The 26,270-nt window shown below is 42.8% G+C and overlaps 2 protein-coding genes across 2 annotated transcripts in view; one reads left to right on the top strand and one right to left on the bottom strand.

The window, feature by feature from the left end:
• LOC136445872 (PHD finger protein 14-like) overlaps window positions 1-22,783 on the top strand; it is a 47,872-nt gene extending 25,089 nt beyond the window's left edge. Inside the window, exons 8-24 of the mRNA XM_066444080.1 lie at window positions 9,920-9,975; window positions 10,197-10,308; window positions 10,778-10,872; window positions 10,977-11,019; window positions 11,385-11,528; window positions 12,175-12,250; window positions 12,995-13,089; window positions 15,704-15,800; window positions 16,044-16,150; window positions 16,512-16,702; window positions 17,667-17,798; window positions 18,753-18,888; window positions 20,389-20,472; window positions 20,940-21,001; window positions 21,302-21,337; window positions 21,848-21,956; window positions 22,670-22,783. Of these exons, the coding sequence (XP_066300177.1) occupies window positions 9,920-9,975; window positions 10,197-10,308; window positions 10,778-10,872; window positions 10,977-11,019; window positions 11,385-11,528; window positions 12,175-12,250; window positions 12,995-13,089; window positions 15,704-15,800; window positions 16,044-16,150; window positions 16,512-16,702; window positions 17,667-17,798; window positions 18,753-18,888; window positions 20,389-20,472; window positions 20,940-21,001; window positions 21,302-21,337; window positions 21,848-21,956; window positions 22,670-22,762 (1,668 nt within the window). The 3' untranslated portion in view covers window positions 22,763-22,783. The remainder of the gene's footprint in view (window positions 1-9,919; window positions 9,976-10,196; window positions 10,309-10,777; window positions 10,873-10,976; window positions 11,020-11,384; window positions 11,529-12,174; window positions 12,251-12,994; window positions 13,090-15,703; window positions 15,801-16,043; window positions 16,151-16,511; window positions 16,703-17,666; window positions 17,799-18,752; window positions 18,889-20,388; window positions 20,473-20,939; window positions 21,002-21,301; window positions 21,338-21,847; window positions 21,957-22,669) is intronic.
• Window positions 2,470-9,348, bottom strand: LOC136446375 (uncharacterized). Its single transcript, XM_066444718.1, has 3 exons — window positions 7,326-9,348; window positions 4,202-4,447; window positions 2,470-4,107 (listed from the first exon to the last, which is right to left on the bottom strand). Exons 1-3 carry the CDS (start codon window positions 9,255-9,257, stop codon window positions 2,470-2,472), a joined length of 3,816 nt encoding a protein of 1,271 aa, XP_066300815.1. The 5' UTR covers window positions 9,258-9,348.
• Window positions 22,784-26,270: the final 3,487 nt, after the last annotated feature.

Below are 26,270 nucleotides of genomic sequence, written 5' to 3'. Positions count from 1 at the left end.
TGTTGCCTGCTATATGTAGTCCTGTATGTTTCTGTCCCCATGCCCTAATATGGTAAACACCACAGGTGTTGCCTGCTGTATGTAGTCCTGTGTGTTTCTGTCCCCATGCCCTAATATGGTAAACACCACAGGTGTTGCCTGCTGTATGTAGTCCTGTGTGTTTCTGTCCCCATGCCCTAATATGGTAAACACCACAGGTGTTGCCTGCTATATGTAGTCCTGTGTGTTTCTTTCCCCATGCCCTAATATGGTAAACACCAGAGGTGTTGCCTGCTGTATGTAGTCCTGTGTGTTTCTGTCCCCATGCCCTAATATGGTAAACACCACAGGTGTTGCCTGCTGTATGTAGTCCTGTGTGTTTCTGTCCCCATGCCCTAATATGGTAAATACCACAGGTGTTGCCTGCTGTATGTAGTCCTGTGTGTTTCTTTCCCCATGCCCTTATATGGTAAACACCACAGGTGTTGCCTTCTATATGTAGTCCTGTGTGTTTCTGTCCCCATGCCCTAATATGGTTAACACCACATGTACAGGTGTTGCCTGCTGTATGTAGTCCTGTGTGTTTCTGTCCCCATGTCCTAATATGGTAAACACCACAGGTGTTGCCTGCTGTATGTAGTCCTGTGTGTTTCTTTCCCCAGTCGTGTGAGCTACATGTAACTATGTCCTAATATGGCAAACACTGAGTATTCAGATATGGAATAGTTTCCTAGTATCCACTAATGAAGTGATCACGTTTGAATCACATCAAGGTGGAACAGGTTCTCACACACTCAGCTGAACTTGAAGAGACCAGGTTTGTGCTTGGCTTGATCATGTCTGGTCCCTGGATTTATGGTATATTCCATGTGGTGTTGCAGGCTCGGTGTTGTCTCCAGCTTTTGATTGTTGTCCATATATCATTGTTTGGGGTGGGTGGGTTACCTACATTGTATCACAGACCTTGGAAGGCATTAACCATGATAAATAGTTGGGCTGTTGGAAATATTTGATATATTAAGCCCATGTTGATCATTTTCTTTGTTCCTTAATTCTATAAGCTTGGAAAATATAATTTGATGTCATGAAGTTTTTAGGGCAGAGTGAAATTTTGTCAGTCTTTTCTGTCCCGGGACAGAGGGATGGGTCCTGGAGACAGCCCAGGTTCCATGCACATGTATCGGATGCAGGGCTCACATGTTTGGGCTCGGGAATGGCTTAATTGTACCTGGTCCCTGGAATAATCAATAATGGTAATGTTCCATGTTCATATATACATGTATCAGATGACATCAGCTTACACTGACTAATTTCCAAGCAGATGTTTGGGGATAAAATTGTGACTGTTTCCAACTGGACAAAAAAATCTGGATGCTCTGTAGGCTTTGCGAATGTTTATTATGATTATTGATTAAAACAATGAACATAAATTATGATATTCTCTTGAATTGTGGATGATGTTGAATTGTGGATGATGTTGTGTACAGTGTTTGTGTAAAAATCAACACAATTCAGCTTTTATGTAACGCTGCAAAGTTGATTTAATAAACTGAATTGAATTGAATTGAATCTTAAGGTTGAAGTTCCTATGATTAAAACTTTTGAGCAATGAATTGAGCACAATGTCAAAAGCAAACACTGCTACAGAATACATAATGTATATGAAAATAACACTTTAAGTGTCAAAATATTTCAGATCACCATAATAGTTGAATGTCATACATCCTCTTGTATGGAAAATAGAAAATATTTGTTAAACAATAACAATACAAGACTAGTACACTAAGCCTGAAAATCAAACTCACAAATATTATTAAAAACTATAATCCTCAACATATTAGATAATCTATAATGAACACTTCCAGTTTTCATATACAATTCAACAGAATGAAATGTGATCCAAACAATGATACTTGTCAAGTATATTGGGGATCTTATTTGAATAATCATGATGTACGCCATTTGAAGATATTCCGATGATTGAATTTTAGAACACTGACGTCATGTAATACAATGATCAGGTGAAAAATTTGAAACTCAGACGTCATATAATTCAATTATCAGGTGAGAAGGCGTCAGCACGGCATAAGTTGCAAACTGTGGAAAATCCCAGAACTATGACTGACTTATGTGAAACAACTTGAAGTAAGAATTTGACTTTGGAATATATTAAGCATAGCATAGAAGGATTTTCAACTTTTTGTGTTGCTTTCCTTTAACAGATTTGTACACACCTTGACAAGTTGCCCTCCCAACTAAAGACAATATAAACAATATGGGTAGTACAGTAAAAAAAATCAACTTATATGTATACTACATACATGCATTTTCTATAGCATAACCTAATGGGTCAAAATCACATAAACTTGCTTTGTTGACATTTGCTGAATATCTACAAAATAATTTCCCAAAATAACTACAAAGTTTGTAACATATTATCAGACAGTGAGACTGCAGGCTGGTAAAGTTTGCTCATCGCCTGATTCAGGTTCAGTAGGTGGGACATATGCTGACTGTGTGGTTCATCTCTTCAGTCACTACCAGCTGTCCCTGTGTTGCCATGGCAACAGCACATGGCCTATCCATGTCTGTAGTGATGTGTTTGAGGAGTTTTCCTGTCTTGTCAAACAACTCCACCCGGCTGTTTCCTCTGTCTGCCACGATGATGTTTCCTGCCCCGTCTGTACAGATGCCATGGGGATACTCCAGCTGACCTTCACCACTTCCGTCACCTCCAAACTGGAACAGAAGCTGTCCATCGCCATTGTACACAAAGACACAGTCATTGTCATAGTCTGACACAAGAATGTTCCCTTCCCTGTCCACAGTGATGCCCCGTGGGTGCTTCATCCCCTGCTGCTGACCCACAGTTCCCACAACTGTCCCATCTGGCCTGAACGCCAACACTTCACCATGTGGGTTGGGCCAGTGTCCAGTGGTGTGTGTGATGAGGATGTGGTTCCTCCTGGTGTCCACGGCAACTCTTCTGTCCTGCCGTGTCTTCTGTAGGTCAATCTTTCTCAGCGCCCTGCCCTGTTTGTTGTACTGCACAGCAAACTCAGCAGACTCTGTGATCCCCACCACCCACAGGTTCCCCTCCCCATCCATGGCCACATCATCTGGGCCCATCTTCTGCTCACATGACACGACTGTTGGGAACTGTCTCACAAACGTTCCCTGCAGGGTGAAAACTTGAATTCTCTGGTTCTCTCTGTCTGTTACAAAGATCTCCCCTTCATCTGACACTGTAACACCACATGGCGAATGAAACTGTCCTGTTCCTGATCCCTCTCCACCAAACGTCACCTTCTGAGACTGAGGCTCCCCCTGTCTTTGGTAGTCATCAAGGTGATGACCTCTGGCCCTTGCTGCAGCAGTGCCAGATGCAGGTGCTGCTGGGATTGGTGCAGGTGCTGCTGGGATTGGTGCAGGTGCTGCTGGGATTGGTGCAGGTGCTGCTGGGATTGGTGCAGATGGGAGAGACTGGATCGTCACATGTCCCAATACTGGCACTGTGGCGTCTGTGGGCTGGAAGACGGCAGGCTTGGTTTGTACAGGAGTTGGTGCTGCTTTTTCCCTGTACTTTCCTACCACCTCTGTCAAAGCAGTTTCCTGACTAAGAAACTCGACCCATCCCTGCTGCAGTTCTTGTTCTGCTCGATCACAGGCAGCAGACAGTTCATTGAGATCTGCCAACACTCTGTCCCTTTCAGTCTGTATTTTCTCAAAGTTCTCGCTGTGATTTTGTTGTGATTCAGACAAGAGGAGGTCTTTACTCTGTGTGAGTGCCTGCACCATTGTCTGCACCGTTTGGTTGTAGGTCTGAATGATTCTGTTGTCTCTCTGCTGTTTCTGTTCATTCAGGGTTTTCTCTTCTCCCCTCAGACTTCTGAGGAAGCTTAAGTAACTCTCCATGATATTCCTCCCCTCATTGATCAAGGCCTGGACTGTCAAACTCCTTCTCTGTGCAGCTTTTTTAAGGCCTGTGGTCGGATGTCCATCATGGCCTTCTTCACAACACTCAGTACAAACTGGCACGTTGCACTGTTTACAGTAGAGCTTGACTTCCTCAGAGGGGTGAAAACTGCACCTGTCTCCAGACTGTGCACGGTTGTTCCCTTGTTTCCCCTGACAGGGTAGCCTGGTTTTGCAGCCTCTCACACAGACTTGTAACCAGGTGGTTGTCTGGGAAACCTGCGACCCCCTGGGGTGGCAGCCTGACTTGCTGGCGACAGTTTGGGCATTTGATGGTCCCTTCCCTCCCTGCAACATTCTCCAGACAGGGTGACAGACAGAAGGTGTGTCCACAGAGCAGCATCTTGGGCCTGGTGAACAGCTCCAGGCAGATGCTGCAGGACAGTTCTTCCCTGAATTGTGTCCCCAGATTTGACGATGCAGCCGCCATCTTGTTGTCGACCTTTTGACCTTGTGATGTAAGCCCGCCAAGGTCACAGTTCCGCTTGCCCACCTGTGCACGCAGGTGTCTGTCTGGGCTTTGTTTACACATATCGGGTTTCTTCCTTACCTGACAAGGCTAACACTGTTGTAAATCTCTAGGCTTAGGGAATGAATGGAGTTTTCTTGGTGTTTTTCATTTCCTCTGAACTGATTCAACTGCCTTTAGCTTGATTCACAACTCTTTTTTTTATTCATTCATTAAAAAGGCAGATATAGCTGATATTGGGTGCCATCTGACATACATCAGTTCAACATTCATCTATGACTTAGAACTAATGTTACATAGTATTATATGCTCAAAATACAAATGATGAATAATGCAATTATATGGCAAACACCACAGGTGTAGCCTACTGTATAATGTATGTGGCACTGTCCTTTCTTTCCCCATGCCCTAATATGGTAAACACCACAGGTGTTGCCTGCTGTATGTAGTCCTGTGTGTATCTGTCCCCATGCCCTAATATGGTAAACACCACAGGTGTTGCCTGCTGTATGTAGTCCTGTGTGTTTCTGTCCCCATGACCTAATATGGTAAACACCACAGGTGTTGCCTGCTGTATGTAGTCCTGTGTGTTTCTGTCCCCAGTCGTGTGAGCTACATGTAACTATGTCCTAATATGGCAAACACTGAGTATTCAGATATGGAATAGTTTCCTAGTATCCACTAATGAAGTGATCACGTTTGAATCACATCAAGGTGGAACAGGCTCTCACACACTCAGCTGAACTTGAAGAGACCAGGTTTGTGCTTGGCTTGAGGTTGGCTTGATCATGTCTGATCCCTGGACTTATGGTATATTCCATGTGGTGTTGCAGGCTCGGTGTTGTCTCCAGCTTTTGATTCTTGTCCATCCTACTCATTGTTTGGGGTGGGTGGGTTACCTACATTGTATCACAGACCTTGGAAGGCATTAACCATGATAAATACATGTAGTTGGGCTGTTGGAAATATTTGATATAAGCCCATGTTGATCATTTTCTTTGTTCCTTCTATAAGCTTAGAAAATATAATTTGATGTCATGAAGTTCAGATTTTTGGGGCAGAGTGAAATTTTGTCAGTCATTTCTGTCCCGGGACAGAGGGATGGGTCCTGTAGACAGCCCAGGTGCCATGCACATGTATCAGATGCAGGGCTCACATGTTTGGGCTCTGGAATGGCTTAGTTGTACCTGGTCCCTGGAATAATCAATAATGGTAATGTTCCATGCTCATATATACATGTATCAGATGACATCAGCTTACACTGACTAATTTCCAAGCAGATGTTTGGGGATAAAATTGTGACTGTTTCCAATGACAAAAAAATCTGGATGCTCTGTAGGCTTTGCGAATGTTTATTATGATTATTGATTAAAACAATGAACACAAATTATGATATTCTCTTGAATCTTTAGGTTGAAGTTCCTATGATTAAAACTTTTGAGCAATGAATTGAACACAATGTCAAAAGCAAACACTGCTACAGAATACATAATATATATGAAAATAACACTTTAAGTGTCAAAATATTTCAGATCACCATAATAGTTGAATGTCATACGTCCTCTTGTATGGAAAATAGAAAATATTTGTTAAACAATAACAATACAAGACTAGTGCACTAAGCCTGAAAATCAAACTCACAAATATTATTAAAAACTATAATCCTCAACATATTAGATAATTAAGGGTTAATGACCCGCCCCAAGGTGTATATGGTGTCATAACGCCTGGCCATGTGCTATAACCACCGAATAAAACGGTTTTATGAGGTGGTTATAGCACATGGCCAGGCGTTATGACACCATATACACCGAGGAAGAGGCGGGTCATTAACGTTATTATCATATAGCTTATCCAAACTGACGCATATAAGAGTAGACAATTTCTGTAGACGCATAGATCCCTTATACTATTAAGAATGCATTTCAGAATTCACATTTGTCCTTTTTTAACAGAAAATGATGAAGAATATGTACAACTGTTGCCTGATTTATTTATTTCAACCACACAGGATAGGAGGGTCGGTTTCAAGTCAGTCAGAAAATGTTATCATTGAAGAATCTCCCTGCAACATGACCTCAGGTAACCTGAAAAGAACACAGGTTCTCTGGCCAGCAGGAAATGGAACGCACGGAACCTTAGATAGAACGTGGTTTCTTTGGCCAACAGCAAATAGAACAAGCGGCACCTTTTTGGGAATTTTAAATTTGTTTTCCCTTTTTCATGTATTCTAAGGAAATTTTTAGGAATTCTAAGGCAATAAAGATTTTCTAAACAAGGTTAAGAAAAAGATTCATCAAATAGATACCCCCTCTACAAAATGCAACGGTTATAAAGATTTTTAAACAAGGTTAAGAAAAAGATTCATCAAAAAGATACCCCCTCTACAAAATGGAACGGTTGTGTTCTGACATGACGTCAATAAGTGGTGTGTTATGGCGTGATAACAGACCACTTATTGTGGGCAATGGAGGCTTCTGATTGGTCGACGCCATCTACCTATGTGATAATCTATAATGAACACTTCCAGTTTTCATATACAATTCAACAGAATCAAATGCGATCCGAACAATGATACTAGTATATTGGGGATTTTATTTGAATAATCATGATGTAAAGGGGGGCAAACAGATGTGTACACCTCGACAAGTTGCCCTATCACACTAAAGATAATGTGAACAATATAGGTTAGTAAAAATCAACTATATATACATACATGCATGTCCTACAGTATAACCTAATGAGTTAAATCACTTCATGTTGGTTGACATTTGCTGATGTATCTACAAAATAACTTCCTAAAAAAAGAATTACAAAGTTTGTAACATAAGATCAGACAGTGAGACTGCAGGCTGGTAAAGTTTTCTCATTGCTTAAATCAGGTTCAGTAGGTGGGAAATACAGAAACTGTGTTATCCCCTATATTAGTCACTACCAGCTGTCCCTGTTTTGCCATGGCAACAGCCAGTGGCTCCACCATGTCTGTAACAATGTGTTTGAGGAATTTTCCCGTCTTGTCAAACATCTCCACACGGCTGTTTCCACTGTTCACCACAATGATGTTACCTGCCCTGTCTGTACAGATGCCACCTATGCAGTACAGCTGACCTTCACCACTTCCCTCACCTCCAAACTGGAACAGAAACTGTCCGTCCTCATTGTACACATAGACACAGTTATTGTCATAGTCTGACACAAGAATGTTTCCTTCCCCGTCCACAGTGATGTGCCATGGGTTCTCCATCCCCTGCTGCTGACCAACAGTTCTCACAAGTGTCCCATCTGGCCTGAACACCTGCACTTCACCATGCCAGCTGTTACCCCTGCCTCCTGTGGTTTGTGTGATGAGGATGTGGTTCCTCCTGGTGTCCACAGCAACTCCTCTGAACCACCGTGTTTTCTGTAGGTCAAACTTCCCCAGCACCCTGCCCTGTTTGTCGTACTGCACAGCAAACTCATCAGAGCGTGTCTTCCCCACCACCCACAGGTTCCCCTCCCCGTCCATGGCCACATCACTTGGTTCCATTTTCTTCTCATCTGACACGACTGTTGGGAACTGTCTGACAAATGTTCCCTGCAGGGTGAAGACTTGGATTCTCTCGTTCCCCCAGTCTGCTACAAAAATCTCCCCTTCATCTGACACTGTAACACCACGTGGCTGATCAAACTGCCCTGTTCCTGATCCCCCTTTACCAAATGTCACATTCTGAGGCTGATGCTCCCATTGCCTTTGGTTACCATGGTGATGACCTCTGCCCCTTGCTGCACCAAAACTAGCTGCAGGTGCTGCTGGGATTGGTGCAGGTGCTGCTGGGATTAGTGCAGGTGCTGCTGGGATTGGTGCAGATGCTGCTGGGATCGGTGCAGGTGCTTGTGGGATTGGTGCAGGTGCTGCTGGGATTGGTGCAGATGGGAGAGACTGGGCAGTCACATGTCCCAATACTGGCACTGGGGTGTCTGTGGGCTGAAAGACAGCAGGCTGGGTTTGTACAGGAGTTGGTGCTGCTTTTCCCCTGTACTTTCCTACCACCCCTGTCAAAGCGGTTTGCTGACTGAGAAACTCGACCCATCCCTGCTGCAGTTCTTGTTCTGCTCGATCACAGGCAGCAGACAGTTCATTGAGATCAGCCAACACTCTGTCCCTTTCAGTCTGTATTTTCTCCAAGTTCTTACTGTGATTTTGTTGTGATTCAGACAAGAGGTGGTCCTTACTCTCTGTGAGTTTCTGCATCATTGTCTTCACCATTTGGTTGTAGGTCTGAATGATGCTGTTGTCTCTCTGCTGTTTCTGTTCAGTCAGGGTTTTCTCTTCTCCCCTCAGACTTCTGAGGAAGCTCAAGTAACTTTCCAGAATGTTCCTCCCCTCATTGATCAAGGCCTGGACTGTAGAACTCCTTTCCTGCGCAGCCTTTTTGATAGTTGTCGTGCGATGATCATCATGGGTCTCCTCTAAACACTGATCACAAACTGGTATGTGACATTGTTTACAGTACACTTTGAGCACCTCAGAGGGGTGAAAGCTGCACCTGTTTCCAGACTGGAGTTGTTCCCTTGTTTCCCCTGACAGTGTAGCCTGGTTTTGCAGCCTCTCACACATGCTGGCTGCCATGAGATTGTCTGGCAAACTTGCGACCCCCTGGGGTGGCAGCCTGACCTGCTGACGACAGTTTGGGCACTGTAAAGGCACTCGTCTACTTGCGAGGTCCTGTAGACAGTCCTGACAGAAGGTGTGCTGACAGGGCAGCACCTTGGGCCTGGTGAACAGCTCCAGGCAGATGCTGCAGGACAGTTCCTCACAGATTTGTGTCCCCAAACTTGACGGTGCAGCCGCCATTTTGTTAACTCCTTTTTGATCTTGTGACTCTAAGCGCTCCAATGTTACCTTGCAAATGTTTGTCTGGACTCTGTATCCTCAATTCGGGTTTCTGCCTTATCTGACTTGGCTAACAATGGTGTGAATGTACACACAAATTAATGATTAACAATTACCTGTAAAATGTTTTGTTGAGTAGTGTGTTTTATAAAAACTAAATGGTAGGTGACAAACACAAGCACACACATGTAACGTTACATTACTTTGAAAACATTAATCATGTACAACTTTTAATTCAAACATGTTACAACACAGTTGTAAGCTCTGTATTTCTTTGTCCTTCCTGTCCCCATGTGCTAATGTGGTAAACACCACAGGTGTAGCCTGCTGTATGTGACCCTGTCTTTTCTGTCCCCATGCCCTAATATGGTAAACACCACAGGTGTAGCCTGCTGTATGTGACCCTGTCCTATCTGTCCCCATGCCCTAATATGGTAAACACCACAGGACCAGGTGTAGCCTGCTATATGTGACCCTGTCCTTTCTGTCCCCATGCCCTAATATGGAAAACACCAAGGTGTAGCCTGCAATATGTGACCCTGTCTTTTCTGTCCCCATGCCCTAATATGGTAAACACCACAGGTGTAGCCTGTAATATGTGATCCTGTCTTTTCTGTCCCCAGTGCTGTGAGCTGTGCCCTAATACGGAGGGAATCTACAAGCAGACAGATGCAGGAAGGTAAGCATGGAGGTGTCTTATACATTATGGTGAAATAGAAATGCTACAGTTTTACTTCTTAATGTCTGAATATCATTTCTGTTCAACAGTTTGTTTAGGGGAAAATATCCTCACTAAAAACTAGTATGATCATTCTCTTTTAGTTATGCTGCCACGAATTTGAGTATCTACGTTCTGACCTATGTGCTAGTGATTTCAGTATTTTTCTTTCCCCTTGACAGATGGGTGCATGTGGTGTGTGCCCTGTACATCCCTGGAGTGGCGTTTGGAGATGTGGAGAAACTCAGTCCTGTCACACTGGCAGAGATGCCGTATTCCAAGTGGGGTTCAAAGGTAAGGAACTCTAATTCTGAACATATTAAAATTTCTAAAAGTACAAATAATCTTAAACTAGTATGCCATACTCCAACTTCCAAGTGGGGCTCAAACTCTCTAATTCTGAACATATTCAAATTTCTAAATGTCAATATGATCTTAAACTAGCAGACTATGCTGATATACTCCACGTGGGGCTCAAGGGTAAGGAACATGACATTTCTAGAACTACAAATAATCTTAAACTGGTAGCTGGTACTCCAAATTTTGACTCAAGGGCTATGTTTTAATTCCTAAAACTGCTGTAAAGTAACTTTTTTTTCGCACAAAATGGTGATCTAGTGTAAAACACAGTCCTGTAAAACTACATTTAGCATGGACAAATTTGAAACTTTTGGTGGTTAATGAATTCACGGTACCGGTAAGCTGTTCCCATAGAATCTCTAACCTGGACACCTGATAAATTGTATGTTTTCTTTGCTGTTAGGAGTGCTGTCTATGTGAGGATGAGAGATTCAGCAGGACAGGGGTGTGTATCGGCTGTGATGCCGGCATGTGTAGGAACTACTTTCACGTTACATGGTAAGTTATGGGACATATTTAAACAATGATTATTGATTGGTCGTAATCTTATCTGTAAGGGTACAATAAAAGATATCTTAAACATTTTTACTTGCGTGTTCTAGTGCCCAGAGGATGGGACTTCTGTCTGAGGCCTCCCCTGATGAGGTAAGTAATACTGTTAAACTATAGAAATCTAATTCATTGATAAATCAGTCAATTTCTGAATCATTCTTAACTGAATAGTAGTCACCACAGAAAAAACTCTTCTTTCCAACTGTATACCATACTTGGACACACCTTTAGTAAGTTATTTTAACTGAATAAACTGATGCGCTGTGACTCATCAATATTGAGTGTTTGGCACCAGAAGAAGTCTATACCAGGTGACTTTTTTCCTTGTAGCACATTGCAATCCCTTCTATTTTCTGGAAACTGCCTTTGGGCAGAGCTTTTATTTGGCTCTTGTTTCATGCTGTTTTGATGATTTGGGGCACAATAACTCTGTACCTGAACCTTGTTTTGTTGTACAGGACATTGCAGACCCGTTCTTCGCCCACTGTAAGCTCCATGTGGACAGGGACACCATGAAGCAGAAGAGGCAACACTGGATGGCCATGCAGTCTTCCATCAGACAGGCCCAGCAGAGGATACAGGCCGCGTGGGAGTCTAACAAGGTACTGCACACATGAACACACACACATGCACAAACACATGTACACTCATGTACACACATGTACACACACATAATATGCAGTCCTCCATCAGGCAGGCCCAGCAGAGGATACAGGCCGCATGGGAGTCTAACAAGGTACTCTCACCTCTCAAATAAACGTACCGGCACGTGTGTTTTTTTTTCGCCTCAAAATCCACCCGGTACTTTCTCAGGCTTTGCTAACCAGGAATCCCTCTAAAATCATTAGTTAAGGTTTTCTGCTCATATTTCCCCAGTATTTTTGCTCGTAATTCGCTATTTTTTGGCCTACCGGCGTTGATTTTCTCGCAGCTTTGACGACCTTGTGAAAAGTATCCTGGCGGCACTTGTAACAAATTGGTCGATATGGCTACAACGCTACAAAGTAGACAGGAAAATAAGACGCGGCACTGACATTTCAAAATACTTTCATATAAACGGTCTCTGTTTACATCGTAAACCAAATGATATACGTATTACTAAGCAGTATTGCTTCAGAAGTATAATGTGATGCTACATGTACTTGCATATACACATGCTACACACATCACACACAGTTTGGGAAGTGTACGCCATGTAGAAAGTTCATAGCTATGAACGCGGAGTGTTTTATATTCTCTCCTGCCCAGGAGCGGTTCAGTAGAAAACTACAACACTCCCAGCAGCGGTACCAGCGTGCCATGAGGAACCTGTTCCACCCCTGGTGTAAGTATGAACTCTGAAGACAGTTTGATTGTGTTGGAGCTCACTTTTACAAGCAGATTTATTTAGAATGATTTAAGATGATTTAAGAACATTTCAGCAGGAAAGTTTATCCCAGATGGTGAAATACATTATGCAGAAATAAACAATAAACAATCCTCCAATTATAAAATGTACATATCTGCATGAAAGCTTAGTAAGACCGGGAGTACCAGTTAAACATTATGGTGAGTCCTTTTTCAGAGTTGGAGTTAATTCTGCATAAAAGAAGTTTTGCCATCTGTATCCAATCAATAGACCTTTCTCACGCGGCGGACATGATAGAATGAAAACGAGGCCCTTGTGGCAAACATTAGACCAATCCTAACTGTCAATCACAATTAGCTGTTTAGCCAATGATTACCTGATAATTAGAGAATCGACCAATGAGGAAGTGGCTGCAAGACCTACAAATATTTGCATTTCTAATAGTATGTTTTTATTTTGCATTTCTACGTTTTGACGGAGGAGGGCGGGGACTATGGGATCGGTCAACGAAGCTCTAAGTTTCTGCATCGTTTTTGTGCATTACATTAGTTATAATATTGATACTTGGATATTATATTTTAAAACTTAATGTGATTTCGGAGGAAAACTAAATCTGTTCATTATTTTTGCTTCTTTGCCACATTGGCCTCGTCTTCATTCTATCATGTCCGCCGCGTGAGAAAGGTATATTATAATTTTTCCCCATCTTTACCATGACAGCGTCTTCTGAGAAGCTGCCCCGCTTGTTGACCACCAGCCCATCGGCGTACCGCAGACTGCTGAGGAAGGCTGACCTCATGGGGCTGGCCTCACAGGTAAGTACATGACCTTTAACCTTTAACCCTTATAGTGTACCTCATCAAGCATCACAGTTTAGTTCATTTGATATCTATAACAGACATTTGTATATTAGTTGGATGGCTTAGGAGTTGCTCAATGTTATGTTGCCAACGGTTGCCTCATCACATGCAAATCATGTTCCCTACTAGCATACGTGAGCTTATCCTTCCTAATGTTGATTATCTCCATCTATGTACAGGGAGGGGAGCACAGCACCAGTTACACCACAGTAGATGTGCGGAGGGTTAGGGTTTAGTGTGTTAGTTACCCCTACATGTACATGTATGTTTGACTACAGGGAGGAGAACACAGCACCAGTTACACCACAGTAGATGTGCGGAGGGTTAGGGTTTAGTGTGTTAGTTACCCCTACATGTACATGTATGTTTGCTACAGGGAGGGGAGCACAGCACCAGCTACACCACAGTAGACGTCAGGAGGGTTAGGGTTTAGTGTGTTAGTTCACCCCTACATGTACATGTATGTTTGACTACAGGGAGGAGAACACAGCACCAGCTACACCACAGTAGATGTGAGGAGGGTTAGGGTTTAGTGTGTTAGTTCACCCCTACATGTACATGTATGTTTGACTACAGGGAGGAGAACACAGCACCAGCTACACCACAGTAGATGTGAGGAGGGTTAGGGTTTAGTGTGTTAGTTCACCCCTACATGTACATGTATGTTTGACTACAGGGAGGAGAACACAGCACCAGCTACACCACAGTAGATGTGAGGAGGGTTAGGGTTTAGTGTGTTAGTTCACCCCTACATGTACATGTATGTTTGACTACAGGGAGGAGAACACAGCACCAGCTACACCACAGTAGACGTCAGGAGGGTTAGGGTTTAGTGTGTTAGTTCACCCCTACATGTACATGTGTGTTTGATACAGGGAGGAGAGCACAGCACCAGCTACACCACAGTAGATGTGAGGAGGGTTAGGGTTTAGTGTGTTAGTTCACCCCTACATGTACATGTGTGTTTGATACAGGGAGGAGAACACAGCACCAGCTACACCACAGTAGATGTGAGGAGGGTTAGGGTTTAGTGTGTTAGTTCACCCCTACATGTACATGTATGTTTGACTACAGGGAGGAGAACACAGCACCAGCTACACCACAGTAGATGTGAGGAGGGTTAGGGTTTAGTGTGTTAGTTCACCCCTACATGTACATGTATGTTTGACTACAGGGAGGAGAACACAGCACCAGCTACACCACAGTAGACGTCAGGAGGGTTAGGGTTTAGTGTGTTAGTTCACCCCTACATGTACATGTGTGTTTGATACAGGGAGGAGAGCACAGCACCAGCTACACCACAGTAGATGTGAGGAGGGTTAGGGTTTAGTGTGTTAGTTCACCCCTACATGTACATGTGTGTTTGATACAGGGAGGAGAACACAGCACCAGCTACACCACAGTAGATGTGAGGAGGGTTAGGGTTTAGTGTGTTAGTTTACCCCTACATGTACATGTATGTTTGACTACAGGGAGGAGAACACAGCACCAGCTACACCACAGTAGATGTGAGGAGGGTTTAAGGGTTTAGTGTGTTAGTTCACCCCTACATGTACATGTATGTTTGATACAGGGAGGAGAGCACAGCACCAGCTACACCACAGTAGATGTGAGGAGGGTTAGGGTTTAGTGTGTTAGTTTACCCCTACATGTACATGTATGTTTGACTACAGGGAGGAGAACACAGCACCAGCTACACCACAGTAGATGTGAGGAGGGTTTAAGGGTTTAGTGTGTTAGTTCACCCCTACATGTACATGTGTGTTTGATACAGGGAGGAGAGCACAGCACCAGCTACACCACAGTAGATGTGAGGAGGGTTAGGGTTTAGTGTGTTAGTTCACCCCTACATGTACATGTGTGTTTGATACAGGGAGGGGAACACAGCACCAGCTACACCACAGTAGACGTCAGGAGGGTTAGGGTTTAGTGTGTTAGTTACCCCTACATGTACATGTATGTTTGACTACAGGGAGGAGAACACAGCACCAGCTACACCACAGTAGATGTGAGGAGGGTTTAAGGGTTTAGTGTGTTAGTTCACCCCTACATGTACATGTGTGTTTGATACAGGGAGGAGAGCACAGCACCAGCTACACCACAGTAGATGTGAGGAGGGTTAGGGTTTAGTGTGTTAGTTCACCCCTACATGTACATGTATGTTTGACTACAGGGAGGAGAGCACAGCACCAGCTACACCACAGTAGATGTGAGGAGGGTTAGGGTTTAGTGTGTTAGTTCACCCCTACATGTACATGTGTGTTTGATACAGGGAGGAGAACACAGCACCAGCTACACCACAGTAGATGTGAGGAGGGTTAGGGTTTAGTGTGTTAGTTCACCCCTACATGTACATGTGTGTTTGATACAGGGAGGAGAGCACAGCACCAGCTACACCACAGTAGATGTGAGGAGGGTTAGGGTTTAGTGTGTTAGTTCACCCCTACATGTACATGTATGTTTGCTACAGGGAGGGGAACACAGCACCAGCTACACCACAGTAGATGTGCGGAGGGTTAGGGTTTAGTGTGTTAGTTCACCCCTACATGTACATGTGTGTTTGCTACAGGGAGGGGAGCACAGCACCAGCTACACCACAGTAGATGTGAGGAGGAGGTGGCACATCCAGCCGGCTATCTCACCCGAGTTCGCTCTCTACTATCTAGGTATCGTTACAGTTACTGTTTCTCTAAAACGGTCCCACTCAAGAAGAAAAAACTAGTCGTAAGAGCTTCATCTCAAATGTTACCTATGTTATGCATTATATTATCCTTCTTAAGGGTCACTGACTCACTTCTTTTGGTAAATGCAACAAGTTAATTATGGTGGCCTCTAGCGTCCTTTTTTTTTACTGAGGGTTCAAAACTTGTTTTCTTTTCCCTGAAGTTGTTGTTTATTTCCCCGTACAGACCGTAACAACCGCGTGGAGTCGCTGAAGATGAAGCTGGCGGGGCTTCTGTCGGAACACGACAAACTGATGGAGACGGAGACGTCGCTCAGGGATAAGTACGACAAGGTGTGGCAGGTCTTAAATCATCTTACTAAAGTTTATTATTTTACTCTAAGGAAGGGAAGTGTTAGCATTGTTTGTGGATTTTGTGTGTGTATGTATGTATGTGTGTGTTTGTGTGTGTGTGTCTGTGTCTGTGTATGTAAGTATGTGTGTCTGTGTGTATGTGTCTGCGGGTATGTATATCTGGGTAAGGGTGTGAAGTCTGACATGCTGTATGTTGTTAGGAGAAGTTGAGCTGTTTTAAAGTTGTGGCTGCTATCATAGTCACTTGGCATGACATTTGATGTCACTAACAATTTACACGGATCACAAAATGTCATATCTTAAACAAATTGTGATGACAATGTCTGTACGTTGTCCCCAGCTGTCAGGAGAAGTTGAGAGTCTGCAGTCCTCGACCAGCCAGCTCCAGACCCAGGGCGTCTCCTTGTGGACGTGTCTTGGGGAGATCACCGGGAAGAAACTAGCCCTTCCCAACGTCTTAAAACACCCTAACTCTCCTCGCAGAGATCAGCCAAGGAGGGACAGCTTAAAGTCTCAGCCAGTCATACACCAGTAAGTGTCGGTAGTGTTACGTTAGGTTTTCTGTACATGTACGTTGATGAAAGTTAGACATCCAGGTAGTAAGATACGCCAAAAATAATTACTCAAGCAACTGGATAAAATTTTGAAACAGTCAGACGTTTCAGACAGCATCCACTGTCTTTCGTCAGTGACTAACGATAGGACTGAGAACACCAGGTTTTATACCAAAACTCTGAATAGGTATGTAAATGAGGTTAAGACAATTTAGGATGTCTTGAAGTAGTCTTTAAAAAAGGATTAATTCAAGACAAAGTTTGACTGTTTCAAAATTTTATCCAGTGGCTTGAGTAATTATTTTTGGCTTTTCTGTACATGTTCTCTGAAACATACATTTTTTGATGAGATTGCTCAATGCAAGTCCAAGAGACCGCTTCGGGGCACTGAAGTAAGTTGGTAGGAGATGGCAGTGAATGATTGTTTTGTTGGCCTGTGGGTTATATTCAAAAGGGAAACACAACACTTGGAGGAATTCCATAAAAATATCTAAAGATGAGGGACAAGGATACAACCTGATGAAACTACTTACTTATGATCTATGATGATGATGAATCTATTGACTGCATGTTGATCCATGTGACTGTGTACTCTTGAATGTGTAGATCTTGTTGTGGGGTCTTACCTCGATCAACTACAACCATCGGTTTTGGACATGTATGGCTGAACCTGAAGTCTTACCATATAGATACTATCACCACGCAGTTACGACAACGTATATTATAATCCTATACTGATCCATCCATGTGTAAACATGTATTTCTCCAGTATATACTGATCCATGTGTGTAATTTTGTGTAGATCCTAGTGTTGGATCGTATACTGATCCATGCATGTTACCCACTGGTGATACAGGTGTGTAAACATGTATTTCTCCAGTATATACTGATCCATGCATGTTACCCAGGTGATCCAGGTGTGTAATCTTGTGTTTCTCCAGGTGTGGTATCTGTAAGCAGACGAGCGATCAGCACCTGCTGGCAAAGTGCGACACCTGCCGCCTGTTCTACCACCTGGGCTGCCTCGACCCCCCGCTCTCTAGGATGCCCAAGAAAACAGCCACCATCGGATGGTAAATACATAACCCATATTTGTCTATTTCTATCAACTCTGAACTCTACTTCCTGTCACTCCTACAACGTGGACCTTTTGCCCTTCTCTTCCTGTCATACTGTTTTGCCTAAATATATATTGCACATAAAAATAACTGCAGAAACACAAACAGGTAGACAGACAGACAGACACACAGACATTACCACAACTAGGATGCTGAAGAAGACTGCCACCATTGGATGGTAACTACTATTGTCTGTTGTTCTGATGCAAATTTATCTTTGACTAATTCCATCAACTCTGAACTCTAATTCCTGTCACTCTTTGGTGAGATATATCTAGCATATGGGAATAACTGCAGAAACACACACAGACTGACAGACCGATATTACCATTTATAACAAGGATGCCCAAGAAAACGGCCACCATCGGATGGTAAATACTACTACTAACACTGTTGTTCTGATGCAGATGTGAGATTTATCAACCAGCTCTACCTACTGTCACTTTGAATTCCACATTCTGATCTTTGTCCTTCACACCCTGTCGCCCTGTGGTACCTAAGCATAGGGAAATAACTGCAGACAAACAGACTGAAAACAATACCTTTGTACCATTAGATTGTGCATGTAGATGTAGTATGTCTATCCAAGATGCCCAAGAAAACTGCAACCATCGGATGGTAAATGCAGATTTCATCTTTGTCTGATTCTACCAGGTTGAACTCAGAACTCTACTTTTGGAAAGATGCCCTTAACGTGAAAAAAGTTTGGGTGCACAATGTATTACAACAAAAGTTTTTTATAATTTTTTTCTGACAGAAAGGTCAAGAATATGCTATAGACTAATGTACAAAGGTATCTTTATGTAGGACTACATAACAAAAGTCTAGGCATAAGAAGTCAGGTGCACATACACCCAGTATTGCCCTGCAGAAGTTGAAGCTGACCTTTGCATTTTCCCGCGCCCCCAGGCAATGTTCGGAGTGCGCCAGTAGTTCCGAGAGTGACGCGTCGTCGGCTGCCACGCCTGAAGCAGGGAATGATGGGACACGGCGAACGCGGCGTCAGATCAAGGAACCAATCAAATTCACCCCTCAGCCAATTAAGGTGAGTATCAAGTTTCCTCTTCAGCCAATCAAAAAGGGGCTGGTGAATATCATGTTTCCCCCTCAGCCAATCAAAAAGGCTTGGTGAGGATCAAGTTCTCTTCTCAGCCAATCAAAAAGGGCCTGGTGAGTATCAAGTTTCCTCTTCAGCCAATCAAAAAGGCCTGGTGAGGATCAAGTTTCCCCCTCAGCCAATCAAAAAGGCCTGGTGAGGATCAAGTTTTCTTCTCAGCCAATCAAAAAGGGCCTGGTGAGGATCAAGTTTTCTTCTCAGCCAATCAAAAAGGGCCTGGTGAATATCATGTTTCCACCTCAGCCAATCAAAAGGAGCCTGTTGGAATCAGGCTTCCTCCTTACTCAATCAAGCCCCTGTAGGTGTCAAGTTTCCTCACTAGCCAATCAAAAAAGCCATGGTGGGTATCAAGTTTCATCATTAGCCAATCAAATACACCCCTCAGCCAATCAAGGAGGGCCTGCATGGTGTGTGGTGGTTGCAAAAGTTCATCTTTTTGGCGACGCCTCAGGGGCGAGCCAAATTTTTACTATATTGTGTGCAGATTGCAAGAATTCTAGGAATTGTACAGGAATGTGAAAGTCCATGGGACGATAACTCAAGAATGCCTGGATGTATTGTCTTCATATTTTGTAGGTGGGTAGGTCTGTGGGAGACCTTGTAATGATTGGATTTTGGGCCCCCTAGCGAATTTCTATGGTACTGCAGGGGAACTTTCAATTTTCAAATCTCGTCTTCTGAACATGCTATAGTCATGATTTTTAAGTAGTGGATAGCTCTTTGTTAGGAAAATATGTCCTGTAGATTTGGACCCCCTAGCGGCTTTTTTTGGAACTGCAGGAGCTGATTTTGACTCAAACTTTGAAAGAGAATAACGCAAGAAGGGGATGACGGATCATCATAATTTTTGGTGTGGAGATAGCTTAAGTGATAATTTACATAATCATATGCCTATTATGCAAATCAATATCTGATTTGCATAATTAATGAGGACAGGTAATAAATCAGCTGCATTCTATTATAGGACTCTCAAACACATGACATATGTAACTGAGAAAGAGATAAATATCGATAGATATATCAATTATGCAAATTGATACTTAATTTGCATAATTAATGACAAATACTATAAATCCATAGTGGTAAATGATGGGGATTTCATTTTTGCACAATTTGGAAGTTAAGTAAATGTGGCCACTATTAGACACAAATCTTGCATAGAGGGCCTCATTTACATAATTTATGAGGAAATGGTACGATATATTTTTTTCGTGATTTTCATACATTGCACAACTTGTGTTATTTTGGTAGAGAGGGTGATCGACTGATATGATTTATGCAATTTATTATGCGAGGTCCTTATTTGCATGTGGGCTAAAAACGAAAACGTTAACAGAGACCACCGTCGCCATGGCAACATCTTTTTATGTTGCCAATCTTGTTGTTTCTGAATGTTGATAAAACATCCTTTTCTTATCTTGCCCACAGAAGATGAAGGGGCACCGATCCAAGCCGCCCAAGAAAGCCAAGCTGAAGACACCAGAAGTCAGGGACAAGGAGGGAGAGACAAAGGTACATTTTCTTGAAAAATCGGACTACGGTGAAATATAAAAAAAAAAAAATGTAAGGTATTTTATTTCATGCATGATGCAATCTGAAATTTGTGAGTGTTTGATTAGTATAGATCTTTTTTAGTAATCATAAATTCTGATTATTGACAATCCATACTTGTTGAATGGTCTTCCCTTCTGTCTCTCACCACATCTGGTTCAAATTACTTGGACCAGAATGACTGGGGTTCAAGCCCCAGGTAGGACGCCTCTGAACAAGAGGCGCATTGAGTCATACAAAAGGCTTTATGAAAATGGTACATACTTCTGAAACAGTATGGAAGTTAAACACACTTCACTGCCAGTGGACTAGCCCCCTGCTACAGTGATTGCACCACAGTGTGGCCCAGGGCTATGAAACGGAGATGGGTACCACCCTATACATAAATAATGGTGTGGGAGGATTTTACCTAAATATTTGTTGAACAGGAGCCGGAGAAGCGTCGTGAGCGTCGTGTTCGAGACACGGACGTCAGGACGGATTGCTGTGTGTGCTGGCAGGCTGGGGACAATGCCTGTCTAGTCAGGTTAGTACTGCCCCCTGGCTGCTTGTGTTAGTACTGCATGTGCTGGCAGACTGGGGACAACGCCTGTCTAGTCAGGTTAGTACTGCCCCCTGGCTGCTTGTGTTAGTACTGCATGTGCTGGCAGACTGGGGACAACGCCTGTCTGGTCAGGTTAGTACTGCCCCCTGGCTGATCACATTAGTACTGCATGTGCTGGCAGACTGGGGACAACGCCTGCCTGGTCAGGTTAGTACTGCCACCTGGCTGCTTGTGTTAGTACTGCAGGTGCTGGCAGGCTGGGGACAACGCCTGTCTGGTCAGGTTAGTACTGCCACCTGGCTGCTCATGTTAGTATTGCAGGTGTTGGCAGACTGGGGACAATGCCTGTCTGGTCAGGTTAGTACTGCCCCCTGGCTGCTTATGTTAGTACTGCATGTGCTGGCAGGCTGGGGACAACGCCTGTCTGGTCAGGTTAGTACCGCCCCCTGGCTGGTCACATTGGTACTGCAGGTTGGTACCACCACCTGGCTTTGTGTATTTGTAGATGGCATAACTCCAGGAGCCTTATGATATCTGGTATGTTGGAAGGGGTTGGGATAATGATGGTCATGTTTGATGAGGGCCCCCTAGCCTTCCTCTACGGTACTGCAGCAGAACTTTCAGCTTTCGTATCTCGTGTTCTGAACATGGTCATGGTCATGATTTTTGAGTGGTAGATAGCTCTTGTTTGTCTGTTTGTGTGTTTCGGGTGTGATGACTGCCAGCTGTAGTCCTGTTTGTTTGTTGTTTTGTTTGATTTTATTTATTTATTTGTTTGTTTGTGTGTTTTAGGTGTGATGACTGCCAGCTGTGTTTCCACTTCGCCTGCCTGGACCCTCCGCTGACGCGATCCCCAAAGTGCTTCGGCTACGGATGGGTCTGTCAGAACTGTGACATGTCGGTGAGTTATCTGTCAATCAATCAATCAATCAATCAATCAATAATACTGGGATGGGTCTGTCAGAACTGTGACATGTCAGTGAGTTACCTGTCAATCAATCAGTCAACTAATGATACTGGGTTTGTCATAACTGTAACATGTCAGTACGTGTCAGTCAATCAATCAATAGTCTTAGTCCTACTGAGTGTGCCAGAACAGTGCCAAGTCCATCGGTTGTCAATCAATCAATTAGTCAATAGCATTGTTTTGTTTGATCTGCCAAAGCTGAAACTTACTTGTACATAAGACACCAATAAATCATTGTTTCCACTTAGCCTTAATGTTTTTTTTTTTAATCAGCAAAATTTTCAAAAATTGTTTCTTGAGATTTATTTTTGAGAATTGTATATTAGATTTGCATGTGAGTAAACATGAAAAGATGGAAGGATGCCTACAGAAACATGTATTCCTATTTCCTAGCCTTACTTTTCAATTTGGAAGTTTTGTCTTAAAGTCTTATTCTTGGATATAGGAGATTCTTTTTACACAACCAGGTAATCTCACCTGCTAACGTTTCGATGTCTATCAGACACCTTCATCAGAGCTTCTGACTGGAGTACTGCTTCTCACCGCTATAAGTAGCCGATGTAGGTGGCGCTTTTGCGGTGAGAACACTGTCCCTAACGTGGCTAAGCGGTTATTTTCGCAAGTCTTATTCTTGTTTCCTGTCTTAGGAAGAAGATGAGCCCATGCCGGCTCCTCCCAAGAAAGCAAAGGTGCATCTTACAGAGAAGACGGAGGTCAAGGAAGAAGAGAAAATGTCTTAGGAGAAGGTCTCTTCCTGCTACTTGAGTTCAAGTTCTTGTTCAATGGACTTATTTGGAGAAAAGTTTTGTTACGGCAAACTAATTTGTTGGTTCTGGTGTAACAGTGGGGATCAACCTCCACTAACTGCCCAGTCTAACTGGTCCGGACCTTTTAGCCTAGTGGTTAGCGCGTTGATTTCCCAAGCCGTGCGGATCGGGATTGGTGCGGGTTCTAATTCCGGGAGCGGCATACTCGTCCCTTTGGGTTTTCGAACTCACGGCGATCCAAATCCGCATGGCTTGGGAATTCAACACGCTAACCACTAGGCTAAAAGGTCCGGACCAGTTAGACTGGGCAGTTAGTGGAGGTTGATCCCCACTGTTACACTTGTATAATCAACATGAAATCAAAGTTTGAGGGGAAAGTCTGTACTTTGGTACACACAGTTTCAGGGAGTGAATATAGTCGGATTCAAGTTGTCCTCTCGACCTTCTGATTTCATCTTGCCTTCTCACTGAGTTTTAACTGTGAAATGTGATGGAACCAAGAAAAAGAGTTGGTCTTTTCTATGAAAAGTTCAACTTTCTCAGTTGCTAAATTTCCATTGATAATGTAACATTCCTACTGAGGCTCCTTATAAGGGCATTACTTAGAGAAAACTTGATGAAGAAGATATGAAACTCAGGTTTAACCTATAACAGGAGATTTACTTAATACGATGCTAAACTTTCTTCCAACACTAAGGTATTCCTTAGTGTTGGAAGAAAGTTTAGCATCGTATTATGATTACTACCAACACAGATGAGCTTTCATTATAATCTAAGGAGATTTACTTACTTAAGTTGCACTTTTAAGACTCCTCTTGGCACCCATCCTTCTCAAGACAGTATTAAAGAAAGCGCTACACTTGTTAAAGAGTGGTGGTATATTTTTTTGTCTCTTATGTGAAACAGATCAGTTTCTTACGCAGCATACATGTGCTTACTACGTACTGTAAATCCTGAAAAGTTTGCTGTTGTTTTATTTTTGCAGTTTTCTCTTTGACTTTATACTGTAAAATCACTTACCGCTAATATGTGTTTTTTTATTACTACTGTACTGCCGAATTGTTCAGTTGCAAACTATACAGGCTAAGGAAACCTCCTTTTTTTCTTCTACCGTAAAATAAAACCACCGCGAAAGGAAGTGCATTCACAGTACGCTACATGGTGGTTTAACAGTTAGGCAACTCAGACACTGACGGTACATAACTCATATCAAGGTTGGCACTGTCTGAGTGTACCATAGATCTCAAGTTCAAGTTTGTCTTACTGTGAAAATTGTGAGGTATCGTGTCTAACAAATGTGTATTTTTTCTTATGTGAATTTCTATTACTTATCAAGGAACTATTTACAATATGATATTGATAACCATGACAATAAAGTTTTTGTTATTAAGAATATTGCACTTGCACTGAATAATTAGTAGCATAGTATGATTCCAAAAGAATTTCTTTTCGGAGACTTCTTGAATATTTGAAAATATGTCACCGTAGTGGAACTAAATCACTGGAAATCATTTCAAAGATAAAAGGTAAAGTTCTCTTGGCCTTTTTGAAGCCGTAGGGCAGTAGAATATTTATGACGGTTGTAACGTCCGTGCGAAACGTGTGGTGACTATATGCAGCTCAGAGAAAGATGAAAATTATGTACCAAGAATGAATGAATTGATGAATGGTTTATTGAACTTCAAGAAGGAACATTGCAGTCACAGGCTGAATTTCGTAATTCTAACAATCTACAGACAACACGTCACTAAAATGATTCAAAAACTGTCCAGTCAATTGTAATATATGTATATATTCACCATATGCATTTGTTACGTACTCGGCTTTAAAATGTATCAAGGTGTAAAATCTCTCCTTATTATTGCATTTAAAGCGAAGCAAGAAGAGCCCATTTGTCAACATCGTTTATTTGCTGATCTAACGATGTGCACTCAACCATTGAACAAGAGGGTTCAGTAACCGTTTCATTTATAAGAATGACAGATAAATAAATGAATATAAATTAACGGCTCTTGGTGGCAAATTTGCAGATGTTGGCACATCGGCGCACCAAATCCGTAGTAATTTTTGGCACACTTTTGACAGATCAGCCGAAGAGGCTAGGTGGGCGTCACTCCACCGTCATGGTAGGAATATCGCTTAAAGTGCCTTTCCCAAGGGCACAACGGTAGGGCATGGTGAGCATCAAACCCGGGACCTATTGGTTCTGAGTCCAACACGCTAACCGTTGCGACACACATACGCCATTAATATGAAAATTTTGTAGCTTCCCATGTAATTTCTCATTGTCGCTTTTCATATTCCACATAATATATTTTATATATACTTACTTCCGTGCTGTATGACTATGAATATGTCATTTACCTAATGCGCGGTTTTGCAATATTAATGACGATTTCTAATGTCTGTAGGATACACCCAACGACTCGCCGTCATACCCATACCTAATAAAGCTATCCATAAACCACTTTATCAATTAGCCCAGCACGGCGTCAGCGGAATATCCTATCATAGCGTCCTCTGGGGACCAGTGTAGGCCTACAGAAAAAAACGTTGTGTTTTCCGTTACCCTATCACAAACGTAGTAAAGGTAAAATGTAGGTAGTCCCATAGCCACTTTGAGACCTTAGGGGCAGTGGGTTGTTATCCACTGTGTCGAAGACAGGTTTTTGAAATAAATCAAGTCCATATGATGAGTTCTGTATGGACATATTTATTTTGGTTTAGGCAAAGTTTACAGGGAAGAAGTTTGTTCAGTACCGTACCCAGAAACGCAGCTTTAATGTTCCAATGCCTAATCAGGTAAATAAATTCATCCATACAGAGCGGAAATCGGCGCTCCCAGAACATGCACAGTACGGGGATGATCAGCCTGGCTGGTGGATTATTTTCCGACAAAAAAAACAAAACTTATAGGTCTCTTGCCTCCCCTGTATATTTCTGTTACTGCTATCACCATACGATTTAATGTTTGCATGTAGCGAATGAATAAAAAAACAACACGATACGTTATATATGTAATGGCTTTATGTGCTTAGAATATTGTTATTGATTGCTATTCTATCCGTCCATTTGTATTGTCCTTGTCAGCAGAGCAACCCCTTTGTAATAGCCACAGGCTCAGTTGAGCAGCCCTGGCTAGCTGGCTGTGTGTGCTGAAAAGCCAATCCAATAAGTAAACGCCACTGCAGTTCCGAAATGTAATGCTAGGTGGCCCAAACGTGACTTCATCCCAAGCACAATAGCTACCACCCAAAATCTAATCCTTTCCAGTTTGTTGTCAACCTACCAACACACCAAATATGAAACCAATCCACCCAGCCGTTCTTAATTACCAGCATACACATATACACAGACAGACACACACACACACACGCACACACACACACACACACACACACACACACACACATTCTCTCTCTCTCTCTTTCTCTCTGCTTACTCACACAAGCGCTGCCTAAAACATAACCCCCATTTCTCA

This window comes from Branchiostoma lanceolatum, chromosome 12 (genome assembly GCF_035083965.1).
Source record: "Branchiostoma lanceolatum isolate klBraLanc5 chromosome 12, klBraLanc5.hap2, whole genome shotgun sequence".
Lineage (NCBI taxonomy): Eukaryota > Metazoa > Chordata > Leptocardii > Amphioxiformes > Branchiostomatidae > Branchiostoma > Branchiostoma lanceolatum.
This window is presented reverse-complemented; position numbering and strand designations above follow the sequence as displayed.